General features: G+C 39.5%; 1 protein-coding gene across 8 annotated transcripts in view; it reads right to left on the minus strand.

The window, feature by feature from the left end:
* The window catches only part of ATG7 (autophagy related 7), a 278184-nt gene that overhangs the window by 118302 nt on the left and 144908 nt on the right, over positions 1-14974 (minus strand). For 7 of the 8 annotated variants that reach the window (XM_023218426.1, XM_023218421.1, XM_023218424.1 and 4 more), the window contains one exon: positions 5933-6055. In XM_023218426.1, the coding sequence (XP_023074194.1) occupies positions 5933-6055 (123 nt within the window). Of the gene's footprint in view, positions 1-5932; positions 6056-14974 lie in introns of those variants that run through there. The other variant, XM_023218425.1, reaches the window with a different exon arrangement.

The following is a 14974-nucleotide window of genomic DNA, read 5'->3' on the forward strand; positions in this document are numbered from 1 at the left end:
TTCTCAGTAAAGGTCTTGGAAGTAAAGGTCAGAACTTTATGCAAAATTCCCTAATTCACAAGGCAACATTTTAAGAGGAGAGAAAGCTGAGTAGGGTCTTTCTTCCATGGAAACTCCTAATCCCCCATGAGCAGAATGCAACTATAATTTGGCAAAGAATACGGGTATCTGTCCAAGTCCCCTTTTTTTCAATTTCAATAGTTTCTGGGGTACAGGTGGTTTTTGGATATACAGGTAAGTTCTTTAGTGGTGATTTCTGCGATTTTAGGCCACCTGTCACTCAAATAGTGTACACAGCACTCAATATGTATGTAGTCTTTTATCCTTCACTCCCCTCCCAAGCTTCTCCCTCGCGTCCCCAAAGTCCAGTATATCACCCTTATGCAAGGCCCCTTCTTCATAAAATATAACACTAGCAAAGGCAAATGGCATTTATGTGGTATTTAAAATTTTTAATCTATAACTTGAGATAAAACTAATCTATCACACACATTTCTCATTAAAAATTTTTTTTATTGCATCCTAGCTCTTTAGCCTCTCCTCACTGTGCTAAATGGAACAGGTTAAATCTCCTTTGTCTAGCTCAATCAAATTTACTAGTGCTCTTCTTTTTCTCCAAGCTCCATCTCCATCCCATCTCCAATGCCAACCAGTCATTTTTACTCACTTATCCCATGACCTCAAAGTCATCACTACCTAAAACAAACTCATCTTTGTCAGCCTGGTCCCCAGTCTCCACTCTGCACCCTCAGATCTTGACCTCTCCTCCAATAAAATCTAACTTGGTAATTTGCCTGCTAATCTCAACAGCAGTATGATAATACCAGTAACCTAGTTTAAAATCATTGCAATCATTTTCAGGTATCTGATGGACAGGGGGATGAGTGCAAAAAATTGGGTTGCATTAGTCAATCTCCCTAAATCTAGACGATTCTAGCTTGGGTATAGCTTCCAATTCATTACTATGTGCCCCTTTCTATGAATACAAAGGAATCTGTAGTCTCCAGTTGGATCAGCTTTAGCATTCCTTCTTCATAAATGGGGCTATATTTAGGGAGACAGACCACAGGTGCAAAGAATATGGAAAATTTTAATAGCATTGAGACTTTTTCTTTAAATAAAAAACAATTACGTACCTTACAACAACATGGATAAACCTTAAAAACACTGTGCTAAACAGAAGATGCCAGACACAAAGGATCATTTATGTGATGTGTCCAGAATAGAAAATCCTTACAGACAGAAAGAAGATTAGTAGTTGTCAGGGGCTGGAAGGAGGGAATGGGGAGTGACCATTTAATAGGTTCAGAGTTTGTTTTGGGTGGGGGAGATGAAAATTTTCTAAACTGAGAGTGGTAATGGTTGCACATCTCTGTGAATATACTAAAAACCACTGAAATGCACACTTTAAAAGGGTATGTGTATGTGTGGTTTTTTCCCCCCCCCCCCCCCCCCCAATCCTTGTTGCCCAGGCTGGAATGCAACAGTGCGATCTCAGCTCACTGCAGCCTCTGCTTCCCGGGTTCAAGTGATTTTCCTGCCTCAGTCTCCTGAGTAACTGGGAACACAGCCACCCGCCACCACTCAAGGCTAATTTTTGTATATTTAGTAGAGACAAGGTTTTACCATGTTGGCTAGGCTGGTCTCGAACTCCTGACCTCAAGTGATCCACCCACCTCGGCCTCCTAAAGTGCTGGGATTACAGGCGTAAGCCACCATGCCCGGCCAAAATGGTGTGTTTTATGGTATGTGAATTATAACTCAATAAAGCTGTTATTAAAAAACATTATGTTGACTTCAGGTAACTCTGGCTCCAAGTACATCACACTACTCATGATTTTGAGTAATATACTAAAGACTTGGCCTCAGAGACCTTTATTCAGTCTAGAATGCCCTAGGCCTCTTGCCCTTCCCTTCTCTACTCTTCCTCTGCCAAAATCCAACTTTTATTTTTAAAAATAGTCTATTCATCCTTTAAAACTAAGTGAAATATTTGTTCTCTTCCTGTGAAGCTTTTGACATCCCTATTCCCCTAGGCAGAAGTAACTGCTCTCTCAGCACTTAATATACAAATGACTAAAACATTTTTTATTGCATTAGACTCACTATTTACATGTCAGTTTCTCACACTAGACTATGAGCCCATGAGGGTCAGTGTCTCATTAACTTCTGTATTCAGTTACTAGCACAGTGCTTAGTATCAGATTTTCAAAAGATGTTCAGTACATTTTTTAAACACACATTTTATAAACAAGGTATATAATGGTAATGTCACATAATTATCTAGTTGAATCGTTTGCAATTTCAATGTTGATTGATGGAAACAGTTAACCCAAAATGAGAATTAATTAAGCATTTGGATTGTGTTGCTAAAATAAATAAGTGGAGACTTTTCTAAATAGAATGCAGAATTCTGTGTTTTTATTACTGACCACCTGTAAACGCATTGGGAATCAGGTATGTAAATCAAAATACTTTTACACAGATATATGTAAAGGTATATTTACATATATATTTTAATATATATTTATATATTTTGCTTACGCACACATTTTTCCAGGTAATATAAAATGATGTAGTTATAACAATTTTTGTTGTTATGAGGTCCTCTACTAAGTACTGTATTTCAAACCTTATCTTAAAACACAGTCCTATTCAGAGTTAAGAAAAATGATCATTTTTGAAGACAGGGGTTATAAACTCAAATACCTATTAAGGGTCACCTACTAAAGGGCATCATCTAAATAAAGAATATAACCTAAAGAATATCTCTGGGCAAGAAAGTAACAACAGTTTGTCTCCAGAAAAGAACTGAGGAGCTAAAGAGACAGGTATAGAAAGAAGATTTCCTTTTCACAGAATTTTTTTTTTTTTTCCCCTGAGACAGAGTCTCACTCTGTTGCCCAGGCTGGAATTCAGTGATGTGATTTCAGCTCACTGCAACATCTGCCTCCCAGGTTCAAGCAATTCTCCTGCCTCATCCCTGAGGAGCTGGGACCACAGGCGCATGCTGCCATGCCGGGCTAGTTTTTTGTATTTTTAGTAGAAATGGGGTTTCACTGTGTTGCCCAGGCTGGTCTCAAACTCCTGAGCTCAGGCACTCTGCCCGCCTTGGCCTCCCAAAGTGCTAGGATTAGAGGCATGAGCCACGTGCCCAGCCCAGAATATTTTGTAATACCTTTAAATTTTATATCAAGTGCGTGATCTATAAAGTTTGCTTCTTGGCTCTAGCTAACCATCACTATTAAGAGATGCATGTCTGGAGTTCCCAGATCTGATTTTTCAAAGTTGGAAATGGGAAATTCAGACCCTCTTGTGATTTTTCTTTCTTTCTTTCTTTTTTTTTTTTTTGAGACGGAGTCTTGCTCTGTCACCCAGGCTGGAGTGCAGTGGTGCAATCTTGGCTCACTGCAACCTTTGCTTCCCGGGTTCAAGTCATTCTCCCGCCTCAGCCTCCCGAGTAACTGGGATTACAGGCATGTGCCACCATGTCCAGCTAATTTCTGCATTTTTAGTAAAGACGGGGTTTCACCATGTTGGCCAGGCTGGTCTTGAACTCCTGACCTCAGGTGATCTGCCTGCCTCAGCCTACCAAAGTGCTAGGATTACAGCTGTGAGCCACCACGCCTAGCCTAAAACTTGTGATTTTTAAATGATGGCTTTATTCAAAATTTAACATACAGGGCAGGCCAAAAAATACATACCTGCAAGCCATATCTGGCTCATAGGCCAACCAGTTTACCATCTCTAATCTAAAATTTGATGTGACATATGACTCCAAAGCTAAAGATATAATTTAGTAGAGGAAAATTCAAAAAGAAAACTCAGGCTCGTGGACGAAACCACGCTCCCTTCTGCTCCACCATCTATTTAGTCACTATTGCTTTTAAACTTTCTCTAAGTCTTTGAAAAAGTCATTAAGGTTTGACAAACTAAAATGTAAGATAAATCAGGTTAAATCTAGAAACCTGCCCACTATTCTAGCATCTGCTTTGTTTTAGAGGGAAAAAGTAGGTCAATTTCAACTTGAAATTGTTCTAGCTAACTAAACAAATATGTAAATTACTTCTAGCTGGGTCGCACAACTCCCTTAGCCATCTCATCAAATGACTGCATGTTTGCAAACATCTATGTTACCTCTTCCATACCATCAGGCAGTACAGCACTGCTTAAAAGATAATATGGCAGACAATAAACACAATGTTCTGAACCCTGCCTGGGAACCCAATTACAATTCAGGGGAAAAATACCTTAAAGTCTCTCAAAGAGCAGCAGAGATGCCATTCATCTCCTGAAACTTGAAATAGACTCTCTGTGGCTCTAACTACTGGCCATAAGTGGAAGACTGCATCTGTTTAATGCCCAGGGGACACTAAAACAATTTAAAGAAGGACTGCCTTCAGTTTAAGTCCAGCACTAGAGATGTACTATCTCGCCTCCCTGGTGTACCTGAAAATCTCACAATCTGCTCAAAGCTCCAAAAGATCTGACTTTGGTATTTCCACATGGTCTTCCTATACTCAGTGCTAGCTCCACCTCTCCAAACAGCAGCCCTTTCACCACTGGCTAGTCCAGTATTGGGCCTGGCCATCTATTCATTGACAACTTGGGGCCTCCCTGAATGGTAAGGATATGTAACCTATGGAGGAGTTTATAGATCTTTGCACCTATGCAATCATTTGACAAGATGGCTGGGGGAGTTTTGCCACCTAGCTAGAAATAATGTATATATTTCTCTTTAGTTGGTGGGAATAATTACAACTTGAAAAGGACTAATGGCAAGTGCAATACCCCCACAGGACACAGGAAGTCAGGTTTTCCTTATGTAGTTTGTGGAAACACTCCATAAGCTACATTTCTCCTCATAGTTTCTTTACCCAGGTAACTAAGGGGAAAAGATATTGATTTAATTCACTCATCAAATCTGAGGAATTGCACATTTTGCCAAGTGATCCAAATAGCTCTACCACCATACACAGCAATCCCTTTTCTAAGAACAGCGAGCATTTGGAAAAAACAAAATAATTTCTTTTTTTTTTTTTTTTTTGAGACAGAGTCTCACACTGTCGCCCGGACTGGAATGCATGGCACAATCTCGGCTCACCACAACCTCTGCCTCCTGGATTCAAGCAATTCTCCTGCCTCAGCCTCCCAAGTAGCTGGGATTACAGGTGCCTGCCACGACACCCACCTAATTTTCTTATTTTAGTGGAGACAGGGTTTCACACCATGTTGGCCAGGCTGGTCTCAAACTCCTGAGCTTGTGACCCACCACCTTGACCTCTCAAAGTGCTTGGATTACAGGTGTGAGCCACCTCGCCTGGCCAATAATTTATTTCTTAAACTCGGTCTTAAAAAAAAAAATAGTGCAATGACCCAGGAAATTAAGATCTGCAAAATATTCTAGCTGAGAAACAAAGCATGGCCCTCTTGGGTTGTGTCTGGGCAAGCCATTTCATGGTGCGGTTCAGGGTCTATGAAGACTGATCAAATCATGAACAAGCCAGGCATGTTCTTTCTGATCAGAACATGGCCAGAGTCCAATACCTTCTTTCTAAAGAACACAGCTGGAGTCCAATGTCTTCACCAACTTACATTTTGAATATGAACATTAAAGCCAACTCTCTCCAATGGCCATACACATGCAGATCTTCAGTAAGGACAAGAGATGCCTGGAAATCTACAACCTATACTTCCTTTATCACACAGTGATTTTGTGTATTAGGCACCTATTGGACAGCAACCTACACACATCAGTATCCAGCACTTGCTGAAGGTTATTTGTTCTCTGGTAACTAGCAGACTTATTTAGTGATATTTGCTCTAAGTTACAAAAATTAAAATTAATTGCTATCTTCCTTTTCCATATGGCGAATATCAAATAGTTTTAAGCATGTTAGTCTTCACTACAGAAAGCTTGTTTTGTTCCTACCTCGGCAGCTTGGGTTTCTTGATGCAGCAATGTAAGACCAGTCAAGTCTTCTAAGAAGGAATGTGAAGAATTAAACACCTTGGCTAGGAAGTTAAATCCTTCTCGTTCATATTGATCAAGAACCTGTAAAACATTTACATTTTTTAAAAAGGAGGCTCCAGACTTAAAATGCAAATTAAAAGACTTTCACTTCTAACAAGCTCTTGTCAAAAATAAAATTAAAATTAGAATTAAATATGGGGATAATAATGCAATCTAGTGGCTAAAAAACTAGAATGCAATATGGGGATAAAATGCAATCTAGTGGCCAAAAAACTAAAAGCGGCTTAGTATTTATCATCTTTTCCCTTCTTAGAATGACAATAACATTATCTTCCAGTTTGCATATCAATGTTTTCTCAATAAAGTAAGTTTCATGCAAATTCACTAAAAATTCTAGAAGAGTTAGGATTAGTGGCCCTAAAGTTCACTGGTTAGAAAACAGGTGAGAGAAAAGCCAAGAAAATAAATTTAAAAGGATAAATGGGAAGGGAGGGGCAAAAGGATTTTGTCAAAAAAATGTGACATACCAGCTAGCCAAATATATTTTTTAAAAATAATTTTAAAATGGAAAAATAAATTTCAATAGGTACTTCACAAAAGGGGATATCCAAAGAGCCAATAAACATGAAAATGGGCTCAATGGCATGAGTATTTAGAGACATGAACACTGAAACCACAATGAAACACTACTTTGCATCTATCAAAAAGATTAAAATGACAAAGAAAATACCAAGTGCTGGCAAGGATGTGGAACAACCAGGACTCTATGCCCTATGATACAGCAATTCTACTCTATGTGTATACACACCCAACAAAAATGTGTACATATGTGCACCAGAAGACACAAACGAAAGTGTCCATAGCAGCGCTATTCATGATAGCCCAAAACTAGAAACCACTGAGGTGACCATCAACAGTAGAATGAACAAATGGATTGTGGTATAGTCATGCAATGGAATACTATCTATCAGTGAGAACAAACTACCTTCAAACATAATGTAACACGAAAGGAAGGAGTAGCAGTATGTACTGTATAATTACATTTATATAAAATTAAAATGAAGTAGGCAGTAAGAATGTGTGGTGTTAGAAGAAAAGATAGTAGCTACCCACAGAGAGGCTGTAAGGGGCACAAGGGACACTCCAAAGTGCTGGTAATAATTTGTTTATTTATCTAAGCATTGGTTACATAAGGTGTATTTTTTGAGAATTCATTAAGTTGAACACAAGATTTGTGTGTTTTTTTGGATATATGTTATCCTTCAATAAAAAGTTAAAAAATAAAAGGCCTGTACACTTGAGAGGAGAACAATATGAGAACAGTAAAGAGTTCTTAGGAACAAACAATGAGTATCACATTTAGGAATTCAGTGATCACAGGGACTGTGAAATGTAGAATGCTGAACCAGAATGCCTCAGAAATTCTTTCAGAACTCACAAGAAATAAAGACGAACACTTTAAAAAGATAGCAGATATTGAAGACATACCTAAGAAATCAACAATGCATAAACAGATTGGAACAGTAATAATACAAGAAATAGAATTTTTCTCTTTTTAGAAGATGAAAATGTAGGCACCCTTTAATCTATCAATTCCACTTTTAAGACTTCATACTGATAGAGTTGTACAAGGGCACAAAGACTTCCATTGTAATGATGCTTACTGAAACAGTGTTTGGGCCAGGCACGATGGCTCACACCTGTAATCCTAGCACTTTGGGTGCCCAAGGCAGGAGGACTGCTTGAGCTTAGGAGTTCAGGACCAACCTGGGCAACACAGTGAGACCTCAACTCCACAAAAAAATTTAAAAATTAGCCAGGCATGGTGGAGTGTACCTGCAATCTCAGCCACTTGGGAAGCTAAAGTGGGAGGATCACCTGAACCCAGGAGGTTGAGGTTGAAATGAGTTATGATCACACCACTGCACTCCAGCCTGGGTGACACAGTCTCAAAAACAAAAAACAAACAAACAAAAAAAAAACAACATATTTTGTATCTATTAAAGGAATGAGGCAGGTCTTATACTGACACAAATTGTTTTCCAAAACATAGCAATATATTTAAAAAGCAATATCTAGACTGTGTATAGATAGTATTTGTGTTCAAAAAGAGTGGAAGGAGGAGACAGGAAGAGGAAGAAAGGCATGGATGTACATACTTGTTTATGCATGTATCATCTATGGAAGAATGTACATACACACAAACTGGCATCAAATAGTAGCCTCTGTAGATTATTTTGTACTACTTTAATTTTTAAATCCATGTGCATGTGTTACTTAATATTAAATATTACTCAATATTTATTAAGATTTTAAAATACTTATTAAAAATTAGTACTTATTAAAATTTGCCACCAATAATAAATACACCATAATTTAATCAGCTCTCTGTTAAAGGGTAGTGCTTTCTAATTTTTGTTGCTGCAAACAGTTCTTTTTTTTTTTGCTTTTGGTGACAGTCTCGCTGTGTCACCTAGGCTTGAGTGCAGTGGCACAATCATAGTTTACTGCAGCCTCAACCTCCTGGGTTCAGGTGATCCTCCCCCCTGATCACCTTTACTTAATGTTAATAAACAATATTTATTAAAATTAAATATTTAATATTTCTTAAAACCAAATGTTATTTAACATTTATAAAAATTAAACAATTTTAAATATTAATATAAAAATATTAAAATCTTAATTTAGTTGGTTTTTGTTTAGTGCTGAAGCAGAACTCTAAAGCACTGATGAAGAGGTTGGCACTGGAAAGGAGGGCAGCTCTCCCCCCAGGCGCAGGAATGAGGAAGGAAGGATGAGCAAAGCTGCAGCAGTGAAAAGTGAAGGGACCAGGGGACAGGGGGCAGGGGAGCTCCAGGGTCTAGATAGCAGGCAGGAAGTCCTGTGTGACCTGAGAAGGGTTAGACTATGGGGCTTGAGACAAGTGGTGACCCTGAGGCCCAGCTGTGCAGAAAGTGGAAGAACAGATGCTGACTGGCACATTTAAACAGTGTAGAACAATCTGATGCCTCTGGTCAGGACAGAAAATAAAAATTTGGGGAGAAAAGAAATTAAGAACCCATCTAAGCTAAGAGACTGGCAGAATAAGGATCAAAAGGTTAAGGTCAGAGAAACTGAGGGTCTGGTGAACACCACTGAAGAGACTGGGAAAGAGTCCTGGCTGGTAAGAAAAGACCTGCAGGCAGCCAGGTGCAGTGTGGTTCACGTATGTAATCCCAGCACTTTGGGAGGCCGAGGCAGGCAGATCACGAGGTCAGGAGATCGAGACCATCCTGGCTAACATGTGAAACCCCGTCTCTACAAAATATACAAAAAATTAGCCGGGCGTGGTGGCGGGCGCCTGTAGTCCCAGCCACTGGAGGCTGAGGCAGGAAAATGGTGTGAACCCAGGAGGCGGAGCTTGCAGTGAGCCGAGATTGCGCTACTGCACTCCAGCCTGGGCGACAGAACAAGACTCTGTCTCAAAAAAAAAAAAAAGAAAGAAAAAGAAACAAAGAAAAGACCTGCAGGCTGTTGGGATCAGAGAGACTGCAAGTCCTGGAGAGCTGGGGGAGTGGAGGACCATTATGTGCGTAGAGTCAAGCCCAGGCTGATTAGCCATGGGAAATTAATTTGACAACCTAACACCTGAAAAAAAAATGGCATTTAATAAATAACTCAATCCCTCAGTAATAACAAGATTCCTTATAAACCAGAATGTTACGTCAGGAAAAAATGTGCACTGAAATTAAATGACCTTTTTTGAAATGGTAAGCACTACGTATTTAGTAATTAAAAAAAAAAAATTGAAAGTCATGGCAACCCTGCATTGAACAAAGCAATCAATACCATTTTTCCAACAGCATGTGCTCTCTTCGCGTCTCTCTGTCACATTTTGGTAATTCTCACAATATTTCAAACTTTTTCATTATTATTATATCTGTTGTGGTGATCTGTCATCAGCGACCTCTGGTGTTACTATTATAACTGTTTTGGGGCACTGCAAAGTGTACCTATATAAGATGGTGACCTTAGTAGATAAATGTTGTATGTGTTCTGACCAATTCACCAACTGGTCATTCCTCCATCTCTCTCCCTCTCCTCTGGCCTATTTCCTGAGACAAAACAATGCTGAAAGCAGGCCAATTATAATGGCCTCAAAGTGCCCAAGTGAAAGGAAGAGTCACACATTTCTCACTTTAAATCAAGAGCTAGAAATGGGCCAGGCACGGTGGCTCATGTCTATTTGTAATCCCAGCATTTTGGAAGGCCGAGGTGGGTGGATCACTTGAGGTCAGAAGTTCAAGACCAGCCTGGCCAACATGGTGAAAACCCCGACTCTACTAAAAATACAAAAATTAGCTGGGCGTTTTGGTGCACGCTTGCAATCCCAGCTACTTCGGAGGCTGAGGCAAGAGAATCGCTTAAACCCGGGAGGCAGAGGTTGCAGTGAGCTGAGATTGCGCCACTGCACTCCAGCCTGGGCAACGGAGTGAGACTCTGTCTCCAAAAAAAAAAAAAAAAAAAGCAAAAAAAAAAAAAAAAGATAGGAATGATGAAGCATAGTGAGGAAGGCATGTCAAAAGCTGAGACATACCAAAAAAAAAAAAAAAGCTACACCTCTTGCACCAAACAGCCAATTTGTTAATGCACAGAGAAAGTTCTAGAACGAAATTAGAAGTGCTACTCCAATGAACACAAAAAAATAAGAAAGTAAAAGAGCTACAGAGAAAGTTTTAGTGGTCGAGAAGATCAAACCAGCCACAATATCCCCTTAAGCCAAAGCCTAATCCAGAGCAAAACTCAGTCTCTTTACTTCTATGAAGGCTGAGAGAGGTAAGGAGGCTACAGAAGCATAGCTGGAAGCTAGCAGAGGTTGGCTAATGAGGTTTAAGGAAAGAAGGTGTCTCCATAACATAAAAGTGAGAGGTGAAGCAGTAAGTACTGATGTAGAAGCTGCAACACGTTATTATGAGATCTAGCTCAGAAAACAGATGTGGCTAATCAACAGATTTTTAACATAGATGAAACCACCTTCTAGTGGAAGAAGATGCCACCTAGGACTTTCGTAACTACAGAAAAGAAGTCAACGCTTGGCTTTAAAGCTTCAAAAAATAGGCTGACTCTCTTGGTCAAGGCCAAAGCAGCTGGTGACTTTAAGTTGAAGCCAAAGCTTACTGACCATTCTAAAAATCCTAGGGCCCTTAAAAATTATTCCAAACCTTCTCTGCCTATGCTCTATAACAAACAACAAAACATGGGTAACAGCACATCTGTTTACATCATAGTTTACTGAGTATCTTAAGCCCACTGTTGAGACCTACTGCTCAGAAAAAAAGGTTCCTTTCAAAATATTACTGCTCACTGACAATGTACCTGGTTATCCAGATGTACAAAGAGATAAATGTTGTTTTCATGCCTGCTAAGACAATATCCATTCTGCAGCCCTTGTGCCAAGGTGTAATTTTGATTTTCAAGACTTATTGTTTAAAAAATACATTTAATAAGGCGATAGCTGCCATACAGAGTGATTTCTCTGATGGATCTGATCAAAGTAAATTGAAAACCTTCTGGAAAGGATTCACCATTCTAGATACCAGTAAGAACATTTGTGGTTCATGGAAGGAGGTCAAAATATCAACATCAAAAGGAGTTTGAAAGAAGTTGATTCGAACCTCATGGATGACTTTGAGGGGTTCAAGAGGAAGTCACTGCAGATGTGGTGAAAAAAGCAAGAGAACTAGAAGTGGAGCCTGAATACGTGACTGAATTGCTGCAATCTCAGGATCAAACTTGAACAGATAAGGAGTTGCTTCTTACAGGTAAGCAAAGAGAGTGGTTTCCAGATGGAAATCTATTCCTGATGAAGATGCTGTGAACACTGTTGCAATGACAACTAAGGATTTAGAACATCATGTTGATAAAGTGGCAGCAGGGTTTGAGAGGACAACTCCAATTTTAAAGAAGTTCTGCTGTGGGTAAAATGCTATCAAACAGCACTGCATGCTACAGAGAAAACTTTTCTGAAAGGAAAAGCCAACTGCTGCAACAAACTTGTCTTTTTCTAAGAAACTGCCACAGCCACCCCAACGTTTAGCAACTACCACCCTGATCAGGTGGCCACCATCAATATCAATGCAAGAACCTCCACCAGCAAAAAGATTACAACATGCTGAAAAAGCTCAATAATTGTTAGCACTTTTTAGAAAAAAAAAAAAAAAAAAAAAAGTATTTTATATTACTTAAGGTATGCATGTATTTTGAGACATAATGCTATTACACACTTAGCGGACTACAGTACAGTAAAAATATAACTTTTATATGCACTGAGAAACCAAAGAAATTGTGAGACTTGATTTACTGTGATACTAGCGTTATTGTGGTGGTCTGGAACAAACTCCATAATATCTCTAAGATATGCCTGTAAATAGCTACCTTCTGCCAGGTTTCCAGTAAGACAAAAGAACAAGTAAGTCTGAAAAACTGACAACATCTTTGAACAAAATTAGAACAGTCCAAGACATGATACTTTGTTAGACTCCAGTTAAACATTCAGATTGCATGTTTCCACAGATAATTTTATAGTGCTACATCTCTGACCATGGAAAAACTAACAGCAAGGGCAGAACGAAGAAAAAAAGGCCTCCTCCATAATGAGGATGTACAGAAAGTTTAATGCTGGAACATTGTTAATAGCACTGGCTTATAAATATGTGGAAAAATTTAATCCTCTAGGGACATATTTAATCATGCAAGGGTTCTCCAGTATTCTTTTTATGTGCTGTGAAGTTAATCTGCGTTATGAGAATAAGTGGCTTATAAAAAGTACGAGGATTTTTCCCCCAAACATCCTAGCCTTCTTAAAAAGGAAAATGTATTTAAAACTACCCCAAAAGAAAATGAAAAGATGACATCACAATGAATTTGAACAAGAACCTGTCAGTCTATGTAAAACACAGCACAACTCTTAAGTGACTGCATTATGCATAGTCTTGAGAAGGGTACATATTACATTTGGGAAGGCTGTAAATATTCTGAAGGTACTGAGAGAGTCTGCAAAATAGAGAAGTACTAATTACTCTCTTTGTAGAAAGATCCCTTCATAATCCATGGTTTTCCTTGCTTGTTTTATGACGCTAGGTTTTCTCTATGAACCCATACCCCGGACAAAGATGGTAGAATCTCTTCTTAAAACATGATTTTTAGAGTATTCTCTTGCTAAGACACTTTGGTGACTCCTTACTCTTTACTACATCAAACCCATCACCTCTGCCTAGGCATTTTGGCCCCCCAACACCCTTCCAATTTTGGGCAACTCTCTGGAAAATGCCTTTCACAGAGTCTAAGATCTCCTGACAACACCATATAATGATTTTCAATTCATGAAAAGCAAAGTGGGTTTGTAGTGTCTTTGTTTGTTTATTTGTTTTAAGACAGAGTCTCACTCTGTTGCCCAGGCTGGAGTGCAGTGGCGTGATCTTGGCTTACTGCAGCCTCTGACTCCTGGGTTCAAGCAATTCTCCTGCCTCAGCCACCCCAGTAACTGGGATTACAGTGCACGCCACCATTCCTGGCTAATTTTTGTACTGTTAGTAGAGACGGTGTTTTGCCATGGTGCCCAGACTGGTCTCGGAACTCCTGACCTCAAGGTTTTCCAACCACCTCAGCCTTCCAAAGTGCTGGGATTACAGGTGTGAGCCACCATGCCCAGCCTGTTTGTCTATTATTCTTAAACAATGACTCTAGGAAATGTGCACTCTATCTAAAAACAATTGCTAAAGTATTTTCAAAGAGGGGAGGAAACATGCAGTTTCTATTAACTTCTTGTTTAACATTATACTTACCCGCTCTTGATATAAAAAATACATGTGCATGTATTTCTTAAAAACTTCGGTGAGGTCACAGGAGAATCCACTTGATATGCTTTGGCTCTGTGTCCCCACCTAAATATCATCTCAAATTGCAATCCCGTGTCAGGGGAGGGACCTGGTGGGCAGTGATTGGATCATAGGGGCAGTTTCCCATCTGTTCTTGTGATAGCGAGTTTTCATGAGATCTGATTATTTAAAAGTGGCACTTCCCTCTTTGCGCTCTCTCTCTCTCCTGCCACCATGTAAGAAGTGCCTTGCTTCCCCTTCAACCATGATTGTAAGTTTCCTGAGGCCTCCCCAGCAATGTGGAACTGTGAGTCAATTAAACCTCTTTTCTTTATAAATTACCCAGTTTCAGGTAGTTCTTGACAGCAGTGTGAAAACGGACTAATATACCACTGCTCCTACAACTGGAGAGACAGTCAGGTGGATACACAGAATCACAATAGACCGGAACAGAAACCTCCACAGAAACTGGGAAAGGGGTGGAAAAACAAACTGTAGCTGACAAATTGCTAGGTGTGGACAAGTCCCAGTGATAAAAACTCCAGGGGGACCTAGTTATAGGGAGGCCCCCATGCTTTTGTGAGTTTTACTTCTAGGAGCTAAATCAGGTTCTCTCAGTAAATATCGGAGAGAAATCTCTTTCGCTTCCAGCAAAGGGAGATAAAATAAACCATATTGAAATATGTTGGTTGGGGACAGTGGCTCACACCTGTAATCCCAGCACTTTGAGGGGCTGAGGTAGGAGGATCACTTGAGCCCAGGAGTTCAAGGCCAGCCTGAGCAATATATTGAGATCTGGTCTCTACAAAATATTAAAAAAAAAAAAAAATAGCCAGGTATGGTGACATATGCCTGTAGTCCCAGCTACTTGGGAGACTGAGGTGGGAGGATGGCTTAAGCCTGGGAGGTTGAGGCTGCAGTGAGCTGAGATTGCATGACTGCACTCCAGCCTGGGCAACAGAGTGAGACCCTAAAAACATATACAAAAAATAAATTTTTAAAAAATGCTCAATTAAACCACAAAAGGTAAGAAAAAAGAGAAGACAAATATAGCAACAAAGAACAAAGGTGACAAATGGAAAATAGTTACAAATATGGTAGATATTAATCCAATTATATCAATAATCACAGTGATCTGAATGTA

Source organism: Piliocolobus tephrosceles, chromosome 2, assembly GCF_002776525.5.
Source record: "Piliocolobus tephrosceles isolate RC106 chromosome 2, ASM277652v3, whole genome shotgun sequence".
NCBI classification, from domain to species: Eukaryota; Metazoa; Chordata; class Mammalia; order Primates; family Cercopithecidae; genus Piliocolobus; species Piliocolobus tephrosceles.